This window comes from Mus pahari, chromosome 7 (genome assembly GCF_900095145.1).
Source record: "Mus pahari chromosome 7, PAHARI_EIJ_v1.1, whole genome shotgun sequence".
Lineage (NCBI taxonomy): Eukaryota > Metazoa > Chordata > Mammalia > Rodentia > Muridae > Mus > Mus pahari.
Genome location: NC_034596.1, coordinates 68,639,688 through 68,651,315, shown reverse-complemented (window position 1 = coordinate 68,651,315; position 11,628 = coordinate 68,639,688). Strand labels below are relative to the sequence as shown.

The window sequence follows — 11,628 nt, the reverse complement described above, 5'->3', positions numbered from 1 at the left end:
CTGGAACTCACTTTTGTAGACCAGGCTGGCCTCGAACTCAGAAATCCGCCTGCCTCTGCCTCCCAAGTGCTGGGATTAAAGGCGTGCGCCACCACGCCCGGCTAGGACCTAACTTTTAGAAGTAAGCATTTCTCATTTAAAAGTGTGAGCACACAATCTGCTTGGTTCCTAGCACCAACTCCAGGCTGCTCCCAACTGCCTAAAAGGCCAGTTCCAAGGAACCCAAAGGCCTCCTCTGGCTTTTGAGAGAACCTGAATTCCAATGCACATACCCATAAACAGATAGGCACACATACACAGAAATAATAAATCATTTTTAAAAGTTAAATAACTAGCTTCTAATTTATAATATTTGAGATAAATACAAATACTTATACATAACTGATATTTATTCTAAAAAGCAAAACTGCATATATAAAAGCAAGACAATGGGGCTGGAGATGTGACTCCGCAGTTGGGGTGCTTGCTGCTCTTCCAAGGAACCCAGCACTTACATTAGGCAGCTAACCCTTTCATATAAAGACACACACACACACACACACACACACACACAGTTTTTAGAAAGCATATTAAAGCAACACAATGTGTTCCCTTTAAATAAGTTGCTAACCAGAACCAGTTTATTATATTCTTAGTATTCACATTAAAAGAACAGAATGTTTAAATGTCTTGATAGCTGAAATTTTGTAAAAATTAAGCATTCTAAGTATCAAACTTTAATATCAAGCCACAGAATTTACTTAAAACCTTCTATTTCTGTACTCAAAATGCTGGAGCCTGAAGCCTTTATGAGTGTTAAAAAAGAGCTGAGCATGGGTTGTGGTGACAAGCATGTCTCTAGAGCAGAACAAGCCTGTGAAGCGAGCTCTGGGGAATCGAGCATGCAGGTCCAGTTTTGAGGTTACTTCTGTGTTCTGAGACTCACACTTCACTATGGAAGGCTGCATAGACCATATAATTGCCTAGAGGCACACTGTTTAATATTTAAAGAAAATTTTAATAAGACTGCCTGTAATACTCATTAAAAGCTTTATAATGACCATTTTTAAAGATTATTTTAACTGACTTTAAGCAAGCCATCTGGCAAACAATATTCCTAATAAGAATCAGCTACTGCATTTGACAACAGCATTAACTCATAAAATTTAAGACATAAATGGAACAGAATTTTCAAACAGGAATATAAAAAGATTTAATAACACAGAACCTGATTAAAAATCTTTTTCCAAACTATTAAAAAATTGAATTTACAGTTAGAATTAAAATAAATGGACTTTTAGCCAACATTATGGCAAATGCAAAGCCATAAACATTCAGACCGTAACATTAAACCCTGTCACATACAGTATAATGTGCTGCCAGTGCTTTTCTGAAGGTTAAAAAGTGACTTTGGGCATAAAGACCAAACTCAAAAAAACAAAGAAAGAAAAGAATTCCAGTAAGTCGTCCTTGCATTAAGGGTCATTCAGGGAACACTTCAAACACTAACCCTTTTAGACATACTTACAAAGATGCCAATGCTAGCGTCCCTTTTTATAAACAATCTAACATGAAAACACATAGAAAAATAGTTTCACTTCATTAATACAGACCAATCAAGATAAAATAAATTTAATGAATTTAGTTTGTCAAGGATTGAAAGTAACAAAAAAAATTAATAAAGACTGAAATAATCTATAAAAAAAATTTAAAAGTTGCAATCAAAAAACCAAACTGCAGTGTTATTCTATAAACTATTATACACTGACTAAGTGTAGACATGAATACAGTGAATTACTAAGAATTATTTAACCACCCTGTTACATGGTCTAAATAGTGAGGAAACTGTGTGCATAATGACTTGCAGGTGAAGAAAACAGGAAGTGAGGAGAGAACTCACAAGAACCAGGATAAATCCCAGATCACACACAATAGACGACACTGGAAAGGACGTCTTACTTCATGCCTCACTGGATTTGAGGGAAGCTTGATGCCAACACAGCTCAATGAGGCAGCAAGACTCAGTGCTCTGAGGACTGACAGGTCCGGAAGTCCAACTGCTACAAAGGACTAATGGGAGACTGTGCTGGAGAGTGATTAGAGTGGCTGAAGCTCGCTTTCTTCTGGCTCAGAGTCTTTGAGTTTAGAAGCAAATTTGTTATCCGCATTGAAAGTGGGAAGGATTTCTCACTACATTTTTATTTATTTTATCTGAGTGCAGATATGCATGCTATGGAGAACAACTTGTGAAAGTCAATTCTCTCCTTCCAGCAGGTGGGTTGTGAGGCTTGAACTCGCGTTGTCAGGTTTGGGAACAAGCACCTTTACCTGCTAGAGCATCTCACCAGCATTTACGATGGGCATTTATGATGAGCACTTTCTGCCTAAATAATCCTCTATTTTCTTACCTACATCTAATTTAAGATGTAATCTCGCCTCTTATTTTACTTCTGGTTAACTATCTTAAAATGCTTTTTGAACAAAGGCACAATAAAAAATACATTTATGTTTATTCTAACATAGAATTAACAACACAGCAATTAAGGCTGGAAGCATGTCAATACTCAAGAAATGCCTCATGAAAAATGAATATATGGAGACAGCATAAAAAGGGGACAATGCAGAAAGACTTTCCCAGAAAGGAACATTTTCCAGCTTGTGATGTCATCAGTATCACAAAGGGTTATAATAAGTATCAATAATAAAGTATAAATTCTATGAACCATATCTCAGACCACAGCCACTATGGCTATTGTTACCAAAGTTGAATACAGAGCTAATTGCTAGAAAGTACTAATATTCTATAACATTTCATCTAAATATGTTATTTTTGATGTAATAATATGATATGCAGTCACTACATTTCAACACATAATCAACATATTCAAAACCAGCTTATTAGGAAACTATTAAGAGAAAATGATCTAGAAACAATGTTTTAGTAAGCTTAGAGACATATCTAGTGAGTATTATTTATGTTAATCTTAGTTACATAAATCTTTCATCTGAAAGTGAAATGAATATAGACAAAAGCTGAAAAGGGGAAAAAGGAAGAGAGATGGAAAGGTAAAGAAGAGGAAAAGGAGAGTGGGGAGTGGGGAAAGGAGGAGGATGGAGGAGAGGAAGAAGAGGAAGATGCAGGAGGAGGAAGCAGAGAAGGATGAAAAGGGTAGGAGTATAATACAGCAGAGCTTCACTTTGGCAGCCTTCTCTAAGGTCCACAAACATGTCACGTCCACAAGCATCTTCATTCTTTAGGATAAATCACTTTAAATCCTTGATAGAAGTTGAAAAGATTTAAAAGGGAGCATGTGACTATAATAAAAAGTATAATTAAAGTCATTACCATGATTCTATCACTTAACTCTCTTTGGAATAGAAATTGGGTATCAAATTAATGTATTCTATACTAAATTCTAGAAACACGTTCATTTTCTAGAGCAGACACTATAGATGAAGTGGCCATCATTAACCCACAGAGGAGCAGAATCTGCACCCCATCCCCTGAGATGGTGCAGGTTCTGTCATTGATCAGTAGGTGTGCTATGCCACTTTCCCAACCCAAGCCTTCAAACTATGGGCTGTCAATTCTTCACTCCTAGACTACTGCTCCTACAGCTCTAAAATACTGTAAACATGTCCAACTATACAACTGCAGAGGCCAAATGGGCAGTAAGGAGACCTGCAGAGGACAGGATTTCAAAAACCCACTTGAATTGTTTAGATATCTTACATAGATGTCTTACTATGTATCCCTGGATGCCCTGGAACTCACTCTGTAGATGAGGATGGCCTCGAACTCAGAGATCTACCTGCCTCTGCCTCCTGACTGCTGGGATTAAAGGTGAGTGCCACCATACCCAAGTGACTCACAGAATTGTTAACCATAAATATTATATGGATGAGGGGTTGAGAGATAACTATCAGAAGCAAAAGTCAAGCTTGCTCAGCAGATAAAGGCCCTGACTTGCCTTGTAAACCCAACTACCTGAGTTCAGAACCCAGGAAATGGTTGGAGGAGAGGACCAGGTCAACATCATTGTCCTCTGGCCTCCCCATACACACCATGGCAGGCACATGCTCTCACCCAGTATCCTTGTGCACAACAATAATAAATAAAATTTTTAAAAATTTTTCAAGTATTGGGAAAAAATGGGAAGTAAACTAGAGCAGGAACACTCTGAACTGCTATTAAATGCCATTCTGCAAAATCCCTGATAAATTTCTAAGTGGTAACTGCATTACACTTACCAGCTCATCTAAAAAGGCCTGTTTGTTCTTCCTTTTCAGAATCTGCTGCAGCTCTTCTTCCTTTTGTATGAACAGTCGTCGCTGTTCACTTTCTTGGCGTTCTACCTCCAATGCTTCCTCCAATTCCTCCTGCTCCCGAGTCTAAACAGACATTTCCATAAGGAAAGGAATGAATTTACCAGCCAATAGCAATTCTTTACCATGGTCTTCTACTTTATTTACTAGAAGCATAAAGCATATTAATCACTAGTGCTTTAATAATGTAACAACCGTATACAGAACAACTAGGACACGTGTTATTTTATGTGAGCATGTACTTACTATCCCAGGGAAGGACAGACGCCAAACCAAGTACACTAAGCCCAGAGCAAAAACGGAATAACTAGTTAATAATGGGCAGCAGGGGTGGGGTTGGGTCAATTTGTAATTATTATAGACAATTTAAAGTCATGCAATTCATAGAACTTAACATGGATTTTCTTAATTCATGTATTAGGCAAATTCCTCCTTCACCAAAACACCAAGTTTTCAAGGAGAAAAAGGAGCTGCACTCTAATACTATAGCCTCATTATGTGCAAAATTAAGGTCCACTGTATTCTGAGGACAGCAAACCCACACCTCAAGCAAACTCATTTTCAAAGCCATTTCAGTTTCCTCTCCTCTCTGTTCTCCTTAAGTCAGCTGCTAAGTATTGTGAGCATGTCTCCTAATCACTTTTACCAATTCCTAAACCCATTACATAAGTCAATGTACTTCACACAAGCTTCTATGTTAAGAAGGGAATCCAACTTTATCCAGAAAGGTTAGTAAGAGCAAACATAGGAAGATAGAACTACATGTTGTCGAGTACCTCCAATCAGCACATCAAGTGTGGATACAGCATACACAGTGTACGTAGTAATGACACTATTGATATGGTGATAAGTTTTCCTTGAGACTACAAGTAAAATTATAAACAGATTAAAGATCCACATCCTGGTACTAATAAATATGACTTTACTTTGGTGAGGTACTCCAATCCTACAGAGATTTCACATTCTCTCATCTGTGGGTGTTAGTTGTGTGTGTCTCATTTGCAATGCCCATAAGGGTCAGGACATTACTAAGAGGTCATGGGGAAGGGCTTTCAGAGAGTGAAGTGAGACTGCTCTGGCATAGAGAGTTAAAAATGAAATAATGGACTAGAAATGGTTAAATTGGGAGTAAAGGGCAGGGTAAAGGAGGTATAATGGAGAAGAATAAAAACACTAAAGACCTTTCAAAAAGATATATGGAAACATACTACTACTACTACTACTACTACAAAAGCTTTCTAAAATATAATATATACATAAAGAGTTAAAATTAAATTATGCTATAACAGAAGAATACCACCTAATAAACTTGAGAGATTAGAAAATAAAAACCCCAATTCCAGGTATGAGCTACTTCTTTTGGAATTATTGGCCAGTGAGATCACATAGACCTCCAAACAATACAGGCTATAATCAATACTACTAGTTATCTTCCATAATTTGAAAATGAGAAGGAGAGTTGTACAATCAGGCCAGTATGGAACTAGGAACTTTATCCCTACTAGTTAGCTTTCATGGCACTGGAAGGTGCTCTCTGCATGTTACAGAAGAGAAAGTAATCAGTAGCCTGACTCAGTGCTGAACTCTGAGAGTTACAACTGTTCTAGAGAGTCACACCTACTGGTGCAATAGTGACACAAACGTCATGAGAGTGACCAACCACTTTCTCACTCACTTAAGTCCTGCTCCATAAGATGAAATCCTTACTTGACACCATTGTTGAATTTGTGGCTAGATAGGTAAAAGGCCCTAAGAGAGAATCTACTACTATTATGCCACTAAATAGATACAATGTCAAAGCGTCTCTTAATGACTTAGTGTTATACCCATAGATCAATGTATCTATTAATCCTAATTTGATAATCTTTTATTTAAACAAGATAAAGATTGACAGTGCTCCACAACTGGCCAGGGTGCAGAAACTAAGAGACTGAAGAATGCTCAGGCCTAAAGGGACCATATATCCTGCAACCCTCCTCCTAAGGCTGAGAGATCAAGGGAGAAGAGGCAGCAGGGAGAGTCTATGAGCCTGAAGTAGTAGATGACTATAAAAACAATGTCTTCTGAACACATCAGAGCAGCCCAAGCTAGACCAAATCCCAGTGCAGAGAGGAAGTTGGGCACACAATCCCACCTCTGGCCATGGAGCTACTGACCATAGCTACTGTGAGAGGAACAAAGAACTTTCTCTGTGAGTGCTGCTCCTGGTAAGTCGCCACTCTCTGGTAGAAGACCACACATACAAGAATATTTGAGCAGCACAAATTTCTTTTGAAATACTTTTGTAAAGGACACAAAGATGGGTGTGTAGAGCAGGGAGGGGTAAATTGAGAAAGAGATGAAAAGAGTGAGGGTGGAACACATTATATGAAATGCTCAAAGAACTAATAAAATCTTTTTAAATATTATGTGAAAGATATTACTCATACAAAAGAAGAAAATACTTAGCAACCAACCAGCTTTAATTTGTTTTTCTGAATGACATCTTTGTTTTCTTTTTGATAGATTTCCATTTTCTTTTTAGTGTTCTCCAAATCCACATTGTTGGTCAAATTGAAAACTGTAACAAAAAGGAAACAATGTCATGAATTTTAATAGTTTTAATATAAATCTTAAGGTGATTATAAAAGCCCAAAGCCTCAGTATTTTGACTTCTTACTCATGGCATTAAAAGTCTTTATGGTTCTATTTGTGTCTTTTATCCATCTATCTTATCAAGTCATTCATGACTACCTTTGACTCTACCTATCTGCTAATCTCTACTCTCTACAGACATTGGCACTTAGGTGGTACACCTAGGGTCACATACATGAACACCCACACAAACCTAAACTTAATAAAAATAAATCAAAGACTAACTTACCTATATTGCAAAAATCTATAGAATATGTGATACAGACACTTCATCTAATTATCTCACTTAGCCTAATTCATACATGGCAGATATAGGGTTGTGTTTTTTTCATTTATTAAGTGTGTGTGTGTGTGTGTGTGTGTGTGCGCGCATGCGCACGCACATGTAGTGTACATGGGTGGTCTACAGAATGTGTGAAGGTCAGAATACAACTTGCAGGTATCAGTTCTCTCCTTCCATCATGTGGTTTCCAGGAATGGAACTCCAGTCATCAGCCTTGCAGCAGGTACCTTCACCCACTGATCCATCTCAACAGTCCCAGATGTGGTCTAAAACTAACAAATAGCTCAGCCACAGTATATGGCTAATAATCTCCAGAACCAGGACTGTGATGTAGGTAAATCCCCAAATCTGAATTTTATCAACAAAGAATGTGTTGTTTCTGCAAATGCTTGCCCAGCTGAGTATTTTCCCCTATAGAAGCTCCACATATCTAAGACTGTAGCTTTAAAATCTACACAGAGAACAACATCAATATTAAGATCTGACCCCCACCATCTCCATCTTAATCACAAGCTCTTCTTCCTTCACCTCACTTTCCACTGACAATTCCCCTTCTGTGAATGCCAAAAACATTACTTCTTACCAGTCTTCAACTTGTCCACTTTCTACACTATATAATTTTTTCAATGTACATATCTTGTTAGACCTACTAGAATGCTCATTTACTACTGATTTAAACTTGCTGTTAAATATAATTAAAAACACAAGTAAACTTCAATTCTAAGTGAAATGTATATGGCTAGATGAAATTCATTTCTTTTATAATTATAAATACCACAATAAATCCCAATAAAAGCAAAACAGACTATGTTTATTTCATTTTCACTTAGAAAATAAAGGTATTAGCAATAGATGTAAATCATGATCACAGATAATACAACCTCTTTCTCTCAAAAATAAGGATTATAAAATTGAATTACTAACACAAAAACTTCTTAGATGAAGCCAGCTTATTCATGTCACGGTGAACCACAATGTCATGAGAGCCTCAGAGAAGGAACAGCAGCTAACTCTCTCTAACAATCATTTGACTTTCTATCTGTATGCTACTGTAGCTCAGATGTTGATCTGACTCTAATCAAGAATTAGATGCAAACAAAAAAAACCTATTATATTTTCTGGAAGATTTAACGTTATTTAAGTACAATTTTAAAGTCTTTTGACATTCAGAATTTACAATTAAAGCCCTCTGGGCTTTCTCATCCTTTTAAAATAAGTATTCTCTGCACTCAAAGAATAATCTGTTTTTTATGAAGCTATGAACAAATGTTTGAGATGATCCCTGGGGCAAGGAAGAACAAAAAGTTCTATGTGCATATTGTCATGTTCACAGAGAAGGGCCTGTTGTTATTGCCACAAGAAAGCTCATCTTCACGTGTACCTTTTATTGTAAGTTTTTGATACCATCATTCAAAATTTCACATTTTAATTTTTATGTGTGCTATTTAAGGAATTTATAATGGCATTTATATAAGAGAATGTCTTCATCCCATTTTCTGCCTCCTCAAACACTGACCTGAGCTAACCTCCTGTCTCTAAACCTCTTGTGTATGTGTAAGTTTCAATACTTCTACTCCACAACCAAAGTCAGAGCTCTTTCACACCTGTCAAAAACAGCTCTAGATGTCCTTATTGCCTATGGGCTAGTAGCCAATGATTTGTTTGTTTTATAACACAGTTTCCTTTGTAATCCAGGCTGGCCTATAACTCATGGCCATGTTGCCTGCCTTTTGGTACTAGAACTGCATGAATCCACTACCACACCAATACCAAGCCAAAACCTACAGACTACTCTCTTATCTCTGGCTATTTCTCGGTACTCCATATTTCAGACATAGACTCCTCAGGCCTATCATATATTTTCAAAGCACTGTGAGAAAAGTCTAGTAGGTAAACTATTCATTAGCAATATGAACTTGTTCATAATACTTGAATTCTTTGTGCTTGTTCTCCATATACAAGAGGGCAGAAAGTTTAGAGGGCCTGTTTTAGAATTTTGAAAATTACAGTGGGTAGGAAGCTCACTCTGGTCATCAGTGGGTGTCTGTTAAGCTAACATTTTGTTCTTTTGAGTAGCAGCGAAAGTCAATTCAGACATCAAAGTATCTTTGAAAGGATGAATAAAGCAAAAGTAGAGAGCAACAGAAACAAGATTCTGAAAGAGTTTTATTCCTACAATAGCAACCAGAACAATGCCACACAACAAAGTGATAAAACCAAACTAATATCTTTATTCCAACCCTCTTTCCAGCAGACTCCCTCTATAACAAGGCAAACCAATAAAAACACAAAAAACAAAAAAAAGTGATTTTACAACTTGCATTGTCTTTTGTTGGGGGAAGGGTCATGTAGAGAGCGCAGGTACACATATGTGTACATGGATGAGGAGTACAAAGGACGAGCTTAGGTATCGTTTTATTCAATGGGGACATCAACCTTGTATCTTTTTTTTCCCCCAGAGATAGGGTTTCTCTGTGTAGTCCTAGCTGTCCTGGAACTTGTTCTGTAGACCAGGCTGGCCTCGAACTGGCAGAGATTCACCTGCCTCTGCTTCCTGAGTGCTGAGATCAAAGGATTGCATCATCACCACCTGGTGTCCACCTTGTTTCTTGAGACAACGTGTATCACTGACCTAGAATGTGCCAAGTGGGTTAGGTTGGCAGGCCTCAAGACCCGTGGATCTGCTGTCTCTGCCTCTTTCGTGCTGGGACTACAAGCACAAGTCAAGACAGCTGATCTTCTCACCTGGGTCCCAGGGGTCAAAGGAACTTTGCCAACTCTTCCTGCACTCCAACTTGCATTGTCTTGATTAGTACCACTGAACATAAGCGTTCAAGGTCATATTCCAAGTCATCTGTCTATTCTTCCTACCTCACTTCTGATACCAACTCTGTGAGTGAATATCCTCTACAATGTCCTCTTTACTGTGCACCACTACCATCTATTCTGAGTTCCTTATTTCTTATCCATACTACTGAAACCATCTTTTAAAAATCTCACTGGGTCCCTATGAGCCACCGACTAAATCTTATTGACAGCCAAGTTTACAAAGTTTCTCATTTCATATATACCTCTTGAAAATTTATGCATTTATTTAATAAGTATGGGTATTTTAGCCAGCTGGTAGTGGCACGCACCTTTAATTCCAGCACTCAGGAGGCATAGACAGGCAGATCTGTGTGAGTTCACGGCCAGCTTGGTCTACAGAGCTAGTTCCAGAACAGTCAAGCATACACTGAGAAACCCTGTCTCAAAAAAAAAAAAAAAAAAAAAAAAAAAGAGGGTGTTTTGCCTACATGCATGTCTGTGCAACATGTGCGTGCCTAGTGGCCTTGGAGGCAGGAAGAAGGCTTAAGAAATCCTGGGATCAGAGTTATAGACAGTTGTGTGATACCACCTGAGTGCTGGATCAAACCTGGGTCCTCTGAAGAACAGCCATGCTCTTATCCACTGAACTAACTCTCCAGCCTTTTAAACAAAGAATAACTGAATATATGTATAGGATACAATGTGATATTTGGTATATGTAAACATACAGAATTACTACAGCAATCTGATGAGCAAGCCTATCATATCGCATGCTTTCTTTTTTTTGTAGTAGGGTATCTAATTGTGATTTAATTTGCATTTTCCTGATAATTAGTGATGCTGAGGATCGTTGCATATACCTATTAGCTAGTTGTCTGGGTTTCTGTTTTAGTGATGTCTACTTGTTAATAAGGTTATTTTTATTCTTGCCATAGTTATTAAGTTCATATAAATTTCAGAGATGTATTGGCTTGAGTGATATGTGCCCATAGCATCAGACATTTGAAATGCATGGTCCCAGATGGTGGTACTGTTTGGGAAGGCTTAAAGATACAGCCTTGTTCTAACAAGTGCAACATTGGAAGCAGGCTTTGAGAGTTTAAAGACTCTTGCCATTTCCCAGGTATGCTCTCTCTGCTTCAAGCTTGTGGTTCAAGATTTGAGTCCTCAGCTTCTTCCTGCTCAAGCCACCATGTCTGCGGCTTACTGTCATGCTTCCCTACCAAGATGATGATGGCATGCATGGCTTTATCCCTCTGGGACAGTAAGCCAAAGCAAATTCTTTCTTGTAAAAGTTACCTAGGTCATGGTATTTTATCACAGCAGTAGAAAAGGAACAACTAATGCAGTTAATGGTAGTGCTATAGTCTGCATATGGCTCCTCCGCTTCTGTATACTGTCTTTATCATCTCCTTTGCTCTGGTGAAGCCTTTTAATGATGAGTCCTCTCCTCTTCTTCTTCTTTTCTCCTCTCCAGCACCAGTATAGTGGTTTGAGTAAGAATGGCCCTCATAGCCGGGCATGGTGGCGCACACCTTTAATCCCAGCACTTGGGAGGCAGAGGCAGGCAGATTTCTGAGTTCAAGGCCAGCCTGGTC

General features: G+C 38.1%; 1 protein-coding gene across 1 annotated transcript in view; it reads right to left on the bottom strand.

The window, feature by feature from the left end:
• Mnat1 (MNAT1 component of CDK activating kinase) overlaps positions 1-11,628 on the bottom strand; it is a 143,781-nt gene that overhangs the window by 82,017 nt on the left and 50,136 nt on the right. Inside the window, exons 3-4 of the mRNA XM_029540543.1 lie at positions 6,762-6,865; positions 4,231-4,371 (exon numbers count right to left, since the gene is read on the bottom strand). Of these exons, the coding sequence (XP_029396403.1) occupies positions 4,231-4,371; positions 6,762-6,865 (245 nt within the window). The remainder of the gene's footprint in view (positions 1-4,230; positions 4,372-6,761; positions 6,866-11,628) is intronic.